We start from the raw sequence: 19,111 nt of genomic DNA, 5'->3' as shown, positions 1-19,111 counted from the left end.
TCGTGTTGGTACGGATTATAAAGTATTACAATATAGTGATAAAATTAACGATATAATACTTGTAATAATCATAATAACGATAGTTGTAGCAGCAGTAATAACGATGGCAATAATATTACAGTATTAATTACATTAATATCGTTAACAACGGCGTCGCGTGCAGCCAGACTTCCGGGATATCCACTAACGCGATGGAATATATCATAATATAAGGCGACGCCAAAGATAGGCTCTCTCTCTCTCTCTTTCTTTCTCTCTCTCTCATTCTCTCTTTCTCTCTTCTTTTTGTATCTTCGAAAGTACGCAAACATATATCCGGAAGCCAATTGTGGCACGCACTGCCCGCGTTCCTATTATATTACGTAACTAGTATCGAGCACATATTTTCGGCCCTACCATAAAGTTTATTTTATTGATTTTCTTCTGTCACACGTGCGAAGTTTGAGAAACGACTTCTACGCGAATCTAATACTTCCATGGCATGCTCGACGAACGTGCGAGCGCAGAATGTACGTAACGAATAAACGCACGATCAAACTATTGGTGTTTATCAGAAGTTCGCACTTCGAAGTGTTTTTATGGAAACTTATATCTACTCATCACGTTCGGCGAGCATGCTTATTTTTCGACTTGTCGCGATCTCTATTTACTTTTAAACTCTTCATTCATACATTATTTTTTGTTTCTCTTTCTCTCTCTTTTTTCTCTATATTTTCCTCTCTCTCCCTCTCTCTCTCTCTCATCCTTCATTTCCTGGCACACACATTTCTATCATCATCGGCACTTACTTATACATATAACTCGTGTCAACACATTTTTCTCTCCGTCGGTCAAAGCGGTGTAGTTAAAGAATACGAACAGGCGAACATCTGATAAATGGAGTGAACACCGTAATAAGGCTTAATTTAATTTGTTAGTAACTTGTGTGATCCTGCTATGCACGCGTTTGCTGCACGAAACCTGCCTTCACGCAGGTGTGCACCATGAATGGCCCACTTGAGCTGCAGTCCATTTTTCAGTGTTTATTCCATATTTGTGACATTATATCTCTCTCATTCAAGTCCCGATATCTTTACGAATTTTCTTTATAACACTCTGTGACACATAACAGCCCCTCGTTTCTATTGCATCGCTCCCATTCGTGTATTTGTTGATTCACTTTCTCTGTCTGACATCGGACTCCTTGTTGGGCGTTGGTTTACTACAAATATGAAACGAAATATCAGACAAACAATCGAAAATTTATAGAAAGTTTCTATTAATATAATTTACAGTCATATTCAATATAGCAGTCATATGCTGCAAGTTTATAATTATAAAGAATCAAAATATATATAGAAATGGAACGAAATAGGATAAATAATTCTCATCTGCGTTTTTCTTTTCGTAAACAGTCGGGACAAATAATTTAGCCAAGCCGGGACAGATTTTAGAGTAGAATATTTCCGGAACTTATCCGAAGTAGGCTCGAAGTGGACGCTCTTGGTGGATTGTAACGTTGGAGACGAGATCGGAAGGTCGGTGGAAAGAGGTTCGTGTAGTGAAATATAACATTCTAAAGGTTCATCGAGGGAGATGGGTTCTAAGGCATTATGTCTATGGATAAAAATATAAAATTAAACTCTATTATCTACTTACATTTCGTAAAAATTTCAATTAAAAAAGCAAATAAATAGATGGCTAGAAATAAAGAAAGAAAAGAACAGAGAGAGAAAGTATATAATCCTAAAACATACTTACGTATCAGGACTCTGATCAGTATCGGACTCCTCGAGTTCGGCTTTGTTCCGCTTCTTTTCGTAGACCAAAATGATAGCGCACAAAACTACGACCTCCACACAAATGCCTAGGAAGGGCCAGAGTGCCGCAAGTTTATCCTTAACCCTGAGGAATGTCTCGGCTTCCGACGAGTGTTCCGCGAGATTGGGATCGGACCAGTTGTACGACATTCTGCAGATAACGTTACCGCGATCGGTCATTTCGATGTTTTCAACATTTAGAACAGCGCCGTAGATGCCGGTTTCCACACTGTTGGAGATCTTCACGCGATCTTTGGATTCCGTATAATTTTGATCTCCGAAAGTCCAGGATATCCTTGCGCCGGGGCTCGGCTCTTTTGCGTGGCATACCAAGTGCAGCTTCTCGCCCTCCACCACACTAGTAGATTCAGCCAGAAACGCTATCGGTTTCGCTGAAATTTTAAAACGCCGAATATGAATTAAAAAAAATCTCTTCGGTATAAATCTTTGCTTAAAATTTTTTTCTCTTTTTTTAAGGCAATTTTATAATAATGTAATATTACATAATGGTTTTGTGTAAGATTTTTTTTTATTATTTTTAGTATTTTTATCTTTGACATATAAAATTACGTAAAATATTCGTGTTGCAGAGTACTCACGTACGACTTTGTATTTGATCGTGGAGTTGTCCACTTTACAAGTATAATTGCCATAAACCTCCTTCTTGTCCTTTAAAATCTCCAGACTGCCGGTCTCATTGTTAATCTTTATGATGTCTTCGTTGCCAGTTAGCGCTGTACTCAATGATGTGTTCTCCTTCATCCACACCGCTTTATCACTCTTGTTTACGCATTCAAGCACCAAAGGTAGTACATCCTTGGGCGTAAGTACTCTAATCTTTACATCTGTATCAAACAGAGACAGATATTATTTTTCGATACTTCTACATTAAACATTACATATTACATATTACATATTACAAATATTGCAATATTACGTGCAACTTATTACAATTTTGAACGAATCGAAAGAAAAAACATACGTGTATATTTGGTTTTCGTGCTTTACTCAAAGCTTTAACGAAAAAGATAAAAATCCATTTTATGATATGAAAAAAAATCTATTTATAGCTTCATTCTAAATTGCTCAAATATTATGAGTGACGGTAGCAACTACTACTATTACAGTTATATTTAGAATGTCCTAAATATTCTATAATAATAGCTAAGAAATACATAGCACATACATAATCGAAGAGAAGCAAACAATTTGTATATTCTACTTTTGTAGAAAAAATTCATTCACTTTCATTTACATGAATTGTTTGGATGTTATCGCGTTATCATTAAATTATGAGAAGTACGGGCACTTCTTTCGATTTTTTCCAAATACAAAAATATTCATCGTATATTTCGATTATCAGAATTGAAACTGTTGCATTGAATCTATAAAAGAGTATAATGTATAAATACATATATATAAAGTATAAAGATATATCGATTATATATTTTACACAAATATATGATAATATAACGAAAATGATTGAATTTCATATTGTTAAATATATATTCATAAAAGAAGGATTATTAATTATTAACAGTTAATTATTATTTGCATAATGATTTAATACTAATATTAGTAATATGAATGAAATGCATTAATACGTCAGTAAGAATAGAATTATTAATATTCTAGAATATATTTTCAGATCGAGAAAGAAGGAAAACGAATAAAATGATTTCGAGCATGAAATAATCAAGGCAATACTCAAGAATTTACTCGAGATAGCGACAGAACAAATCAAGTTATCAAACATTATCAGAGATATAGAGACAAGATTTAGATATAAGACATGTAAAACTGTAAATACTTGAACTTATTAATTTAATCGATATAATCGATATTAGCTGTATCTATTTGACAATGAAATATGTAATAAATACATATGCTAATAAAAAAAAGTAAGAGAATAAAATAAAATCGTAGGCTACATATTTCTGTAATAACAGCTAAATATATATTAATCTTTTTAATGGAAACTGTCATAAATGTATTATATCTCGGGAGAAGGAGAATGTGCGGTGACGTAAATATATACAGAGTGTCTCAGAAAAATTACCAGAAATCCTCTTAATAATAGATTTCTAAGAAAAAGAAAAACAAAAAGAAAATAACTTATGTTTATAATACTACGAACCGTAATGTATCATGAGATGGAAAGAGTCCGCACTGTCGGACGTGCATTTGTAATTTCCATCGTGACTGTCTCTCGCTTGGGTCGCCGAAAGCGTGCTAAACCCGTCGCCAGGTTTGACAGTCAGCTGACCACTGGACAGCTCCAGTTCCAGCGTCTCACCGTTCCTGGTCCATCTAACCTGTTCATCATCCTTTAAGTTCTTGCACGTGATCTGCCAATTTGCTCCCTTGAGTATCTCCTTCGGCGGTCCCTCATACGTCACTTTTATCGAGAAAGAAAAAAAAGATTAGCTTTGTGTACCAATACAAAAGATACGAGAAACTGTGATAAAGGTCGACAACTCATTCTATTTTTAATTTCAGCTGATTCATCGCTTAAAATGATTTGTAAATTTATAACATAATACAATTTTCATAACATTATAAATGTTAAAGGATATATATGTTGTAACAAAAACATCAAATGTAAAATTCAATCATATTAGTCTTCTATAGTTATTGCATTGACATGTAAAATAAGAAGAATAAGGAAAATTAATAAATTAATTATAATTATTTCAGTATTTTTATGTGTCTTGATGAGATGTCTTTCACTATTACTTATAACAGACAGATCAGACTCATTTCGAGAAAAATTCATCAACCATTACTGTCTGCACGAAATAAAAAAGTCATGCAGGACGAACCGGTATCTGCATAAATGGTCAACCTTGGACATGACGACCCTCCAAAATATTCACCTCGCGTGAATAAAAAATAAAATAAAGCACTTGAAGAATAGACTATCCTTGTAAGAATAGATATCCTTATCATGAATAAATGATTGCATTGTTTTAACGAGCTTTGTTACTTTACGAATTTATTCAAAGTGATATTTATGCTGTTTATCCTTACTAATGATAAAAATATTTTAATTAAGATAATTAATTTACTCTGTATGTGTATATCTTAATTCTGGGAGAAATTAAATTTGCTAATTAAGTTTGCAATTTTTAAATTAAATTGAATAATCTTGTCGCAATTTCAAGATTCGCATTGTATGATCGATCCAACTCGGAAAAGATCCACACGACGAAGACTTGATGGAAAAAGTGTATGTTCGTCTTTACTTTGGGTGGAAGAGATCTGGATATCGATTATACTCGGGGAGCGCATGTTTACGCATATTTACGTCAGCAACCTATTCGATAAGAAGCCCTCTCGTTCTTACGTCATCGATTGACATTGTGTGAGTGACAATACAATCAGTTAATAGTCAAGTCCATTCTTGAAGCAACAAGCTCATCAAATCCAAGAATTTTCTCTCGCGGGAAACAATTAACGGTAATTTAGCTGATTGCCTTTACTAATACGCGCTCGTAGCTTTGCACAAACAACTATTCTCGGATTTTAAGGGAATATTGTATTAAGTAATATTTATTGTGATCGACTTTAATTAACTTGGTTCATTAGTACCTTTTATAAAAATTAATTTCGTAATACTTTGCTAATCTGTTTCATTCTTGTCATTAGAGGATATTAATAGAGAAAATATTGATATATATTTCGAATATATTTGTAAGCAAAATTATACAATTTTACAAGAATGTGTGTAAGTCGAGTCTTTTGGACGTGAACAATTTGCATGAAATTTTTCTCTCTCAGCACCGAGCGACCTATGCGTCGATGACGAATCGGCGGAATTATACCGACCTGATGACGTATGCACACATGCATATACATATATATATGTATGTGTACGTGTGAGTTATATCTATGTATATAGAACAGTTTCACAGTGATAACAAAGCATAGTCGGTGAAAATAAAAGCGAATCATTATTTGAGTCACTGTACGATTTAGTTGAATGAGAGAGAGAATCGAAGTAAAATATTCACGACGTTATTAACGTCGACTAAGGATCAAAGATTATAATTTTCTTAAAGTAGAATTAAATAATTATATATTCCTAAGGTAACAATTACATTATTAAAATAAGACTATAATATTATTGAAATTTGAAATTATTAAATTCTTCTAAGAAGATTATAAATTGTTGCGTATATACCAAACAATGAATGCGTTAGTTTAAGTATATAAGTTTTGATTTGACACTTATTTTTTTTCTGTATAAAGTCGTGTTAAAATGACGATTGAATTAATGTAACTTTTGTCAATTGAATTAATACAATTTTATTCTTGTTATTGAATTTGATCCTGGCTGTTGCAAGCAAAATCCCCGAGGACGAATAACTCGTTTGAGGAATTGTCGTTCGGTCATTTTCATCATAAAATTGTACACAGAAAAAAAAGACATTCTTGTTTTGAAAATATATTCAGTTTTAACATGGAAATCTTGAAATGAGATTATATTGCCTTAATTAAAGAAAAATATACTTGCTTGAATAATTACTTACTTGAATGAAACCATTTTGTACAGTTCAATCAAGAAAAATATATTCTTATGATTTAAGATTTAATTTTCTTGAATAGAAAAGAAACAATGTTAGATAGAAAATAACATTTTTAAATAAAAAATTATAATTTCCTTAAAGTAGAATTAAATAATTATATATTATTATATATTATTATATATTATTTTTAATTATATATTATTAAATAATTATAAATAATTATATATTCTTAAGGTGACAATTACATTATTAAAATAAAACTATAATTATTGAAATTTGAAATTACTAAATTCTTCTAAGAAGATTATAAATTGTTGCGTATATACGAAACAATGAATGCGTTAGTTTAAGTATATAAGTTTTGATTTGACACTTATTTTTCTCTGTGTATTCGTCGTGTTAAAATGACAATTGAATTAATGTAACTTTTGTCAATTGAATACAATTTTATTCGTGTTATTGAATTTGATCCTGGCTGTTACTAGCGATAATGAATATTGAAAACTTTCTGCTCGATGTTCTCGACGTTTTCAGCGAAATTCAATCCAAGGTATACAGGACCGAGCACAGAGAGAGGAGAATTGTCCGCTGACAGCGTCAAATGCGAATCAACCGGGCACGGTTACTCAGGGAAAATCAATAAACTACGAATGTTATTTTAAGACTACGCTTTCACGACAGCTCCACGCAGCTAAAAATCCACACGAGGAATCCACATCGGAGATGAAACGAGAATATGGGATTCTTAATCGTTCTCGACGCATTTCCCAAGAGTATTCTCGATAAGAATGCAGCTCGTTGCTTTTGGATCGATATAGGGAAAGCGCATGGAAATTGGAAAGGTGTGACGCCTCTAGAATGAGCGATTGGATTTTTAGATGAATGACACGCGAAACGAATCGAATCTTTTACAATTGAAGGACGTATTCTTCGAACGCAATCGTGATTCACACTTCCAGCTCGTGTGATTGTATCATTTTATATACAGTTTGCATACAAAATACGAGAAAGAGAAACTATCCTTTCTGTTTCTAATCGAAAAGACTTATTGCTTTATCTTATACGCTTCTTTATCATATTATAATAATATTTAATACGGATACTTATATATAAACGATATAGAAATATTTCTCAATTTTTGTAATTAGTTATAAATTTTAGTTATAAAGTTTTGTAATTAATTATAAAATTCTATAATTATACAGGGTATTCCTTAATAAATGCGAAAAATTTTAGAAGATGATCCTTTGTCGAAAATTAAGGAGAGTTTTTCATGTAAACAACTTCTCCAAAAATAGAAGTAAAAATTAAGCTCTTATTTTTTTTCAAATTTGGAACAAGTTAAAGAAATTAAATTAGACGGATATTTTCTACTAAAAAGGTTATTTATTAATATTTTTGTCAGTCTCCCGTCTTATTATAAGGGGATGAAACTAAGGGGAGCAAACCCTATTCAATTTTTTATTAAAACTTTTTAATGGGCCGGAATATGATCATCTAAAAATATGCATTAAAAAGTTTGATTGATTTAGAAACTTTTTTATTTCTTTTATTTTTTTCATAAAATCAGTGGCTTTCAAGAAAAAAAAAATAAAATACGTTATCGTACAGCACGATGCTAAATAGCATAGATTTCGAATTACGAGAAGTTAAATTTTAAAATAAAAATTAGAGTAAATGTTGGGAAAATTAAAACAAAAACAAAATTATAATAAAAACCTAAAAATTTAATTTTTACCCCCATTTTTGAAGGAGTGTAACTCCACAGGGAGAGATGTAGGAATATATGTTTATATGAAAAACCTCCTTAATTTTCGACAAAGAATCATTTCCTAAAATTTTTCGCATTTATTAAGAAATACCCTATATATGGACAACAAAAGTAGTTTCGGAAAAAAATGAGTCATTAATCTTTTTCGGAGAATGCGTTTTATAATAAATATCACTAATGATGTGTGCAAGGTTATCGAAATTTCGCAATATATATAATGTGTACATTTCTGAGCGTGCTAATTACCACAAGATACGACACACTTTCGAAGTATATTCCCAGACTAGAGATCTAAAATGTAATCGTCTCTATGTTTCGAACGCGTCAGAAAGACCATGAAACTTCGCGTACGCGTAGGAATCATAAAAATAGATGCATCCTTGCAGGATGAGACGTAAGCGTTCTCATCTGCTGTTTAAGAATAGAGATATTTCTCTACCCGAACATGATAGCTGGATAGAAGAGCGATAGTATGAAAACAAATTAATATTCTTTATGCGAGCCTAAAAATGTCTAATAATATATTACATGAAGGTTACAAGAATATCGTTAGTGCTAAAAACCAAGCGATTCTCAAAGTTTAACTCTTTCTTGATCCTACCTATGGGGTAGGTCGCCAATGATTTATAACGATCTCCTAAAGAACCTACGGAAATTGCAATTTCGAGATTTGTAGCGCGACCTTGACAACTAAAAGATGAACGCGATGTCTAACGGGAAGTCACGAGTGTCTTCTGGCGAGACGGCGCCGATTCAATTCGGAATATTATGATCGCCGTGTTGCGTGGTTTATAGATGTAATAAAAATAGGCGGTCCCCGCAGCTATTCGGAGTCAAGCTTTTAGCATTCTCGCACGGAGTCTGGCACAAACGCAGACAAGTTTTTCCTCTCCGTCTCTCTGTCTTCCTTTCTCCCTCCCTCTTCAGTGTAGCTGTGTAGATATCTTTGCGCATCGTGTATACAGGGTGTTCCAGACTTAATGAATCAGCCATTAATAGCAGATTCATGAGATCATTTGGAGAAAATTCTAATACCAAAATGTTGAGGAAGACTTCATAAAAATGTTTAAACTACTGACTACTATCGCATCGAAAACATAATCGCGTTCACTACAGAATCCTATTTTTCATTTTATATTGATCCCTCTATCGACATCGATATTATCGCGCTGTACGCGAGTCCCTTGATGCACTATGTCTCTGAGCACAGAGACGTAACGCGATTGGTAATCTTTAATCTTTTGTAGCGCCGAAACTGCATCTTCCTCAACATTTTGGTATTAAGATTTTCGTTTCCAAATGATCTCAGGAATCTACCATTGACGGCTGATTCGATAAGTCTGGGACACCCCGTATTTCGGAGCTAGAGTCTACATAAACGATAACGATCTCCTCGGTGAGATACAGATATCAGATATGGGTTACCATTCACGAATTGAATTTTCTGGTTGGACGGAAAATAGGGTCGATCGTTGCGCAAAAGTTAGCTCGCTCGGCGAATCGTCATCTTCGACGTCATCGAGTCGCACTATCGCTTTCGATTTAGCGATTTTAAGGACGATCGCCAAGATTCGAGATCCGCATCGTGACGCGGTGCGTACCCTTTATACATGCATGCGTGCACGTGGACTCGGAGACTCCACAGAGGTGCTCAACGTTGACAGCAACCTCTCGCAGCAGTCCTTCGCTGGGGAGATAACTTGTCGCGATGACGCCCAGTTACTGTCGCATCGATTGTTATCAACGATAAAAAACATTTATTAACCTCACCGATATAGACTTAAAAAAAGAGATGCGATGTAATAATTTTCCAATATGGGATTTTAAAGAAGATCCTATCGTTCAATTATAAAAAAATATTTTATTTTCCTCTCTTTCCATTATATAATTAATATGTATCTTTAATAAATATATGATATAAAAATGAATGATATATGCGTTTTTCCTGTTATAATAAAATTTAATATCGCATGTTCGACGAAAAATGCTCTTTTAGAAACTAGAGATAAATGCATTCTCGCGGCACTTAATAAACGCTTCATTATGAAACATCGCTGAAAAAAAATATGAAATGCTCGGAGAAGTTTCTAATTTTTGAGAAAATGAATATTAAATGTCAACATGTTCAGAAAATTGATGTAGAGTTAACGACCGTGATAGAGATATTACGAAAATCGATAGAAACGAGACACATTTATCGTGTAATTTAACCTTGTATCTTATTTGATATATTTCTTATTTGATATATTATTAATAATTTATTGATATATTATTATTTCTTATTTGATATATTATTAATTATAAATTTTATTTTACTTTTTTGATTTTTTAAATGAAGTACGATGAAGTTTTTGTAAAAGTTGAAGAGAAACGTGTGCGATGATTACAACATCTTGTGGAGCCCCCCTCTCCCCTCTCTCTATCATTATCACTATCTCGCAAGGATGCACAGTTGCAGCATTATCGACTAAACTTTTTTAGAACGCGTCCCGACGTTGTCGATAAGTCTCATTAAATGACCTAGAAAGCGATATTAGCCGCGAGATACTCGGCAAACCGCAGATTATATTAATAAATGCCTTGTCGAGATGCGTTTCATTTCCGGACACTCTTCCTGATCACCTGCTTTTGAATCATGATCTATAAATGTATCCTATTGGGGACGTTATATTTCAAAGGATAATTACTAGAACTGTCAAATTTGGCAAAAAAATTCGTTCTTGAAAGTGATTTCTGGAAAAGAGAGTTTCCTTATTTATGTAAGCTTCTTTTCAAGTGTGCAATGTGTGTTTTATAAAAAATACGTATCATACGTATTTATCTTCATACGTGTTTTTAATCCACGATTACGTGTTGATGGTCTTTATATTCGGTCGCAACACTTGTTACAGGAATGACTTTGACAAAGATGAAACTTTCGGCTTCATCTGGGCGAAAACTTATCTTACGGCACTTCTCCTCTTAAAGAAAGTTAGTGTATCGTTTTGATAGGAGTGTCGGTAGCGTTGTAAATATTAGCAGCCCGCGGAAAGATTATATACCTATGAAAGCCGTTATATTCGTAAACACGAAGCGGCACGAAATTTCCAACATGACTCGAAATTACCTCGAAAGAGCAAATACGTGGTTTACACTGCGTATACATTAGCATATACTTATGCGATAAAACTGCGAATGTGTGTGTGTGTGTGGATATGTCAATAAAAAACATCCATCACACGAGACAGTCGCTAATTTATATCTATATTTTATTTGTCGCGTATATATTGTTTGATTTCTTTCCAATTATTACCAATAATGTTGGTACGATAGATCACTCGCGAGGAAAAAAACGAGAATTAATTAACGAATTAATGAGAGTATGTCTAAAAATAATGAAATGTTTGACAAATGTCGAATTTCTCTTTAATTTATATTTAATTTTTTTAAATCTTTGTAGGATCTGTTGAATCAGAAATCGATCACGTTCATTTATCGGACGGGCAATCTAATCTTCGGATAAAGAGAACAACTATATTGAGAAAAAAAAGTTGTTAACTTGACCAAATCGTCCAACTAAATTATTATTTTTTTAATTGAAATATTGAAATATTGAAATATTTAAGTTAAATAGATGTCATGATGATTTAATATGTATTATTTAATTTAAATAGTAAAATACTTCAATTAAAAAAATAATAATTTAGTTGAATGGTTTAGTCAAGTTAACAACTTTTTTTCCTCAATGTACATATGATAGACACGTGGATATGAGGTAATGTATTCGAGGACATCATCACTCGCACAATTATTTCGCGCGTAACATCGCGTTTCCAGAAGCTATAACATCGCGCTCAATAGAAAGCTCGAGAGATGTTCCATTTTCGTAACTAGAACTAAAAGCCTGGTATTCTCTTGTGATACATTTAACGCTGGACGCATCTGTCCGTAATATCAAAGCGAGCTCTAATATAGAAAATAATAATAATCAACTTGAAATAACTGCGTTTCGTCCAAAATACGTAGCATAAAATTTCGTTATTTTCTCTCCTGACAATTTTCGATAAAAAATTTATAAAATTTCGATTAAAAATTTATAAAATTATCAAAGAAAGCGAAAGATAATTTTTTTTCCTCCGAAAACTTTCAATAATCAGATACAAAATTGAAGACGATGTTTAAAGACTGCACATTCGAGATTCGTGAAAATAATTCTAATTTTAAAACAATATCATTAACATGATTAATTATTCGTACGTTTATCTGTATTACGATCGTAATTTATGAATAGTCAACCCAGAATTAAATCCAACTCGTCACACGAAACTATTAGTCAGACATCGATGACGATGATGGTGGAAATCAATCGAACGTCGCCTTGGAAATACAATTCAAGGGAACTTGACTCATATACGTAGTTTTAAATCAATTTTTATATCATTTGTAAATTTGTATATAATTAAATATAATGCAATGAATGGCTGCCTAAATGATAAAAAAACGATCGAGATAATCATGATCAAAAATGTCATCACGATTGGCGGTTACTTCAGTACCAACGTGTATAATAATTTTGTACCGAGTCATATCGTGAGTTATATCGATGTATGAATTTTTTGCGATATTATGTAATATTGATGCAATATTAAAACTAATTATTGCGTGATCTTGAGATGTATTACAATTCTTTAAATTCTAAAGTACCCTTTTCGACGAATCAAGTTTTGCAATCCCGATTTAACATTATTAATCAATCAGCATATCGACCTTACGTAAATCACAATATCAAATGAAAAGTTTATCGAATATCTTAGGGACGATCAGACTCTTGTCGGGAAAAACAGTAAGATAGCCGATGGATAATATTTAGGGTTGGCAAATTTCCACATTTTTTGTAAAATCCATGCCAATAGTGAAAACTGGTATTTACCGGAAAAGCTGGCAAAAACTGGTCTTTTCTATTAAAATAGATGAAAAACCTTTTCATTTCCGATAATGTGGTTAATCGAGAGCACTGTCGGATCCTGGGGGGAGGGGTTTAGGGTTAAAAACCACCCCCTTGCAAATTGAAAGAAATTAATTTTGCTAAATCCGCTTAAAATATGTCCGTAAAGAAAGACAAAGCTAAGCATGAAACTAAAAATATTAAATCAAATAATTTTGCAGAACCCCTCCCCCCCCTATTATCGAAGTCAGGATCCGTTAGTGATCAAGAGTGTTTTCTAATTCAAGTCTTATCTAAAATAAAATCTGCAATAGATCAGGAATCGATGTGGCGAATGAATTAATTTATTGTTAGATATTGAAAGCTAAACATAAAGCTCCATGTTGATAACAATTTTTAATTTTATTACTATTTTCTCATTACATTAAAAATTAATATAAAATTTATTAATCCGTTTATATCCAAAGTTTTTAAAAATTTCACATATTAATTCAAACAAATTAAAAAAGACTTTATTATTAGATCGATTTCACTTTTTTCAACTATAGTACTTATCGTTGGTATGATTTTTCTTAATGAAAGCAGAAATATGTTTGCATAAAGCTACATAAATAAATTTTCAGCATTACACATCGCAGTTATTTTTACAGCTTTTGCCAGTTTAATCTATTGGACCAAGTCCGGGAGAGTAGAGAAACCGGAATTTACTGATTTTTTTTTTTACTCACTGGACCTGTCCGGTCAACCCTCGTATAATAGAAGTCGCGAGGGAGAGAGGGCTGTGGCACGACAGGACAAATAAACGAACGAATGCCGTTCGAATGTTGGCCGACGAGCCAGTGCCCTGATGATACTCACCTGCCTTGACGAGGGTGCCCACCGCTAAATATAGCAGCCCCAGCAGCACAAAAACGGCTCGTCTCTCCATCCCGGTGGCGCTGCTGCCGATGTACGCGGTGACGCGTGACCGTGCGACAATACGATATCAACGAGCACCACGTCGATGATCCACCTCGTTGTTTCGCGGAACGATAGGGGAGCCGTCCTTTCACGGATAGATTGACGTTCACCGATGCCTCTGGATGACGGACGGTTCCCGAGAACGACGTATCGCGATCGTCGACCTCCTTGCTCTCGTCGTCGCTGCCCTTGTCCTCTCCCTCGTCGGCCAATCCGTCAGTCGCGAGATTTCCTTCTCACTCGATCGTGCGCGACTGCCGTTCGTATCGTTGACGTGAAAGATATCCGTCACTGTTTCTTCTCCTCCTCTTCACCCTCCCCCGCAGCCGTCAACGACGATGAGAGAGCAGACGCGATCTATCACTGACGTCTAAATGTTATCTCTGTACTCGGCCCTTATCTCCTAATACGCACTGTACACAGAGACCATCCGGGTATCACCACCACCACTATCGCCGTCGTCGTCGTCTTCCTCGTCCACCTCGTCGTCACCGCCTCGACGTAGCCGCTCCCTCCTCCTCGTTATCGACGTCGTCGTCGCTTCAACTTGGAGCGAGACGGATAGAGAGAGAGAGAAGAGAGGAGAGACGATTGCGAGTCCCTGCGACAATAGCACCGCGAGAGCAGCTACGATGGCAATGTCAAGAGAAAAATGGCGGCGGTTGTCTTCTGCTCGGACGTCCGTCTCGCTCTGTCGTGCGCCGTTCGTTCCCTCCTTTTCCGATGGAATGAATCAAGAATCGCTCCTGCGGCCCCGCGCCCTCTGCGATGTATCCCGTGTCATTTTAGGGCGTTATCGCACCTGTCGTCGAGTTTAGAGATCAAAAAATGATTGTATGCGAAAGTGACGCTGCGCGATCTTTGATTGGTGTATACTCTTAGTCCCGATCTACAATAGGTAATTTAAGCTCTAAGCCTTAAGAAATTGACCAATTACAGTCGAGTATTCTCTTCATACTTGACTGTGATTGGTCAATCTCCTAAGGCTTAAAGCTTAAATTGCCTATTGTAGACCCGGCCTTAGATCTAAAAATATACACCAATCAAAGATCGCGCAGCGTCACTTTCGATAATTTTTCGTACGATTTCAAGAATAGGACCTCTGTTCTTTATAGTTGAACTGGCTGCACTAGTTCAGAAATTATGGCCGATATTCATAGTCCGGTCTTACATTTAAGATCATCTTAAGCTCTCATTCCACCAATCAATGCATTGTAGCTATTTGATTGGTTGAATGAGTTCTTAAGATGATCTTAAATTAAGACCGGACTATGAATACTGACCGATCTCTTTCCTTCCAATGGGCGTTTTCCAGCTAGCGACACAGAGATGTTTACGACAATTAATCGGATCTTTGATCGGACTGAACAGTGGTACTCAGCGATAGACTTTCTAAATTTCCCTAGACTAATCCGGATCAATAATGTGTCTCTGAAATAATCGAATTAGATTAACAACTTATTCTTATTTTATAGAAAACATCTTATTCCAGTAAAATACATTTTTTATATATTTTATAAATAAAGATATATTAATTAAAAGAATAATAAAGTATCTTCTATAATTTTTTATGATGTTTTTCACAATTTTTTCGATCAGTTCGACCGCAATTTCTTTCGACTGTTAATCTAATTCGATTACTTCAGAGACACATCATTGATTCGAATTAGTCTAGGGAAATTTATGAAGTCTATCGCTGAGTACCACTGCTCAGTCCGATCAGAGATCCGATTAATTGTCGTAAACACCCAGACTCACGAATTTTACAACAGTTGCAAAGCAGCATTTTCTGCTGAACGCAGCGTCCTTACTATGGCCGGTATTCATAGTCCGATCTTATATTTAAGATCGTCTTAAGTCTGGTCCGAGGTTGACTTGAGACCTCAATCAACCAATCAAATAGCTGCGTAGCAGCTCGAACAAGCTCGAACTTAAGACGATCTCAAATATAAGATCGGATTATGAATACTGGCCTATAGGATCTCTAGATACATTTGACGTATTTACCTATCGATTGGCTATCAGATGGAAAATTTCTAGGGTCGCGAAAGTCTCCTCGTGTTTTTCATCGGACCGCGTAAATCGCGAAGCGTGACGCGTGTCGCGAGCGAATGGCCGCATTCAGCGGACTCAACCGCTAAGTAGCAATCGAATATGATTGGTTTCTACTTTCAGGTCCGACCAATCACCATCGAGTTACGTCGGAAAATCTAGGAATGTTGCCCAACTGTTGAGTCCGCTGAATGCGGCCAATTTCACTTCGAAGCCGAGATCGTTTGTCAAAGCCAGCCTCGGGACCTGCAATTTCTCCGAAATAAAAAATAAACGCGTCGCCCTTGACGGAAACACCCTCGAGACTGCGAAACGCGAAATGAGTTCCTTCTCGCTTGTCGTCGAGCCATTTCACAGGGGTCGCGAGGCGCGTTTCAAAGGGGCCCTCGAATGAGCGCAGTGCATGGTAAACAACGTGAGTTTCGCGAGAATGTAGCCGCGCTCAATAAATTCGAGCGCGAAAATTTCTCGTCGCGCATTTCTTTCCGTCGATCACGTTCCCTATCGTCGAACGCGATCATTGGCGGTCACGTTTCAACGACTGTCAACGACGACCGGTCGCGCGGCATCTGCACCGGAAGCGGTTCCCGCGACTCGCCGTTTGCCGCCAAACTTACCTACCTCGCGTGCCGCGATGGAGTTGTTTATCCGTCGACGCTCGAATGCGGCAGCGTAAATAACTGAGTTCGAAACGTGCGTACATTTATATGCTTGGCTGATTGTCGAGCCGATACGTCGCAATCGTCTCCGGAGCGTACGTTGGATCGTGATTGAATTCCGATCGCTGATAGAAAACCTCGTGTGAAATTCGTCGGACGCGCCATGGCCAAGGTTCAGCTGGCGAACGTCGCCGTTCTCGACAATCCCTCGCCGTTTCTGAACCCGTTCCAGTTCGAGGTCACGTTCGAGTGCATCGAGGAGCTGAAAGAAGGTGCGGGTTCCGATGGTACGCGCGGCGATGCTCGCTTTTGCCGAATAAGCGCGCGACCTTCAAACGCGCGCATCCATCTTTAGGTTAATTTTATGACAGTGATGTCATACGCATTTTTCCCTCCTAAGCGGAAATTGTTCGAGAGTATTCGTAACATTTATCGGTCAATTGTAAAGACGACAAGTTACTGTTGAAGAACGCGATAGATACGATGGGAAACTTCTACTGGTTCTATCCTGTTTTATTGAGTCTTACAAAGCAATACACATTGTTGATTTATGTTTCAGATTTGGAGTGGAAAATGATATACGTAGGCAGTGCAGAGTCGGAAGAATTTGATCAAGTTCTAGATACCATTTATGTCGGTCCAATCCCAGAGGGACGACATATGTTTGTATTTCAGGTAAAGCGTCACAGTCAGCTGTACTATTATAACTGCTTTGCGTCGCAACTTGAGGATTTTAATATTTTTTAATCTATTGTATTTTATTTTTTTAGGCTGATCCACCGGATGTCAGTAGGATCCCAGTCAACGATGCTTTAGGCGTAACTGTCGTATTGCTGACTTGTTCCTACAGGGGTCATGAATTTGTTCGAGTGGGTTACTTTATAAATAACGAGTATACGGACCCGGAACTCCGGGAGAATCCACCTCCACAACCACAATTTGATAAAGTTCAAAGGAATATATTAGGCGATAAACCACGCGTCACTAGATTCAAAATCAACTGGGACGATTGTCCAACCGGAACGGCGAATAATCTTCCCGAGGGCATGGAAACACCAGCGTTAGAAGATACGTCGCAAGACGCACCTACGTCCACATTAGGCTTTACAGAGAATACACAAAATGGGATGGAAGTGATGTGAAAAACGATTTGCTGTTGATAAGAATAAGTTAGCTGAACTAGCATTAATACAGTAATTTAAACGATAAAGTAGTACCTGGCAAAAAAGAAAATGGAAGTACACACTCCATACATCTATTTAGATATAACTCGGAAAATCGCGCAAAATATCCTTTCATATGATTATCGATGTTTTCCCTCGATAAAAGATTCACAACAAAGTTTGTATATTTCAAAAAAGATCCTACATGTGATAATCTTAAACCTGACAAAAGAGCGAATTAATTGTTTGTGGATAGTTAATATTTCTTGTTTCTCTCAATTGAATAATGATACTGTGGATTACAAGTTATTGTCTTCTTAAAATGGCATAAGTTTTGCAAAAAGTATAAAATTAATTATAAATTAGTAATTATATTAAATACCATCTACAAACGAACTAAAAATAGTGATTTGCAAATTATTTTATTATAATGCAACGAAATATTTAACAATGCTCTATAATGCAATATTATTTTAAAATTGCTGTTTTGATAGCCTATACTTTAAAGCGTGAAGTTAAAATACATTGAGTTCCCTAAGTATTATATTATTATTGCTTATATTATCGTCACACGTTGCATGTAGATCATAAGGCAATTTCCATTTTTTATTAGTGTATATACATATTAAGATAAAAAATATAATATTATGTTTTTTACTTGAAAAAGACATAATTCTTCACAATTTTCTTCCAGATAAAAATCCCTGTTTTATTCAATCTACAATTATCTATATTTTTATGCAACAAAAATTTTGCATTTTATGCAATACTATTGTCAAATCAATTAATATTTTTTTATATGCTAGAATGTTACAAAGCGTGCTATTTTTTATACTATATATTACTCGTCATTTTCTTACATTATATATTATTTAATAAAATGCAATTAAATGAAATGAGATCAATTATAAAGCTTGTAAGTAAGAATGTGATACGTATGTGTATAGCAATACACACACAATTTTACATATCTTCAATGCGCGTGCGTCACCAGCGACGACATTTTGTCGCACATAATTTTTACAGCCAACATGTATTCATCGTAAAATTTTTACCATTTAATTTTTATTCCGAAAAAATATGGAATATATATGAAGTTTTTCAGAATTATTATTTCATTTAATTAGCAAAGTATAAAAAAATCGCAACGAATGTATGTGTGTATAATTTAATTTTTCTTTAAAAAAGTCTCTTCTATAAAGAAAGATTTATTACGTCCGTAGAGAAAATTTTATTTTTAACATACCTTGCCAA

The 19,111-nt window shown here is 35.2% G+C and overlaps 2 protein-coding genes across 5 annotated transcripts; one reads left to right on the top strand and one right to left on the bottom strand.

Moving 5' to 3' along the window:
* Positions 1–39: 39 nt before the first annotated feature.
* LOC105253449 (basigin) lies at positions 40–14,690 on the bottom strand. 2 transcript variants are annotated; one of them, XM_011261511.3, is made up of 5 exons: positions 13,882–14,690; positions 3,937–4,197; positions 2,399–2,644; positions 1,741–2,191; positions 40–1,201 (listed from the first exon to the last, which is right to left on the bottom strand). In XM_011261511.3, exons 1-5 carry the CDS (start codon positions 13,949–13,951, stop codon positions 1,156–1,158), a joined length of 1,074 nt encoding a protein of 357 aa, XP_011259813.1. In that variant the 5' UTR covers positions 13,952–14,690; the 3' UTR covers positions 40–1,155. The 2 variants fall into 2 exon arrangements, with proteins under 2 accessions (XP_011259813.1, XP_025266972.1); XM_025411187.1 differs by lacking the exon at positions 13,882–14,690 and adding an exon at positions 13,752–13,853.
* A 1,560-nt stretch (positions 14,691–16,250) lies between these two features.
* Positions 16,251–18,469, top strand: LOC105253448 (histone chaperone asf1). Of its 3 annotated transcripts, none has more exons than XM_011261507.3 (3): positions 16,251–16,981; positions 17,254–17,369; positions 17,465–18,469. In XM_011261507.3, the coding sequence occupies exons 1-3, from the start codon at positions 16,858–16,860 to the stop codon at positions 17,834–17,836; spliced, it is 612 nt and encodes a 203-aa protein (XP_011259809.1). In that variant the 5' UTR covers positions 16,251–16,857; the 3' UTR covers positions 17,837–18,469. The 3 variants fall into 3 exon arrangements, with proteins under 3 accessions (XP_011259809.1, XP_011259812.1, XP_011259811.1); XM_011261510.3 differs by having other exon boundaries at positions 16,252–16,450; XM_011261509.3 differs by having other exon boundaries at positions 16,255–16,966.
* The last annotated feature ends 642 nt before the right edge of the window (positions 18,470–19,111 follow it).

Source organism: Camponotus floridanus, unplaced genomic scaffold (genome assembly GCF_003227725.1).
Source record: "Camponotus floridanus strain SB8 unplaced genomic scaffold, Cflo_v7.5 scaffold38, whole genome shotgun sequence".
Classification (NCBI taxonomy): domain Eukaryota; kingdom Metazoa; phylum Arthropoda; class Insecta; order Hymenoptera; family Formicidae; genus Camponotus; species Camponotus floridanus.
The sequence above is the reverse complement of the archived record's forward strand: the minus strand, read 5'-3'. Positions and strand labels throughout refer to the sequence as shown.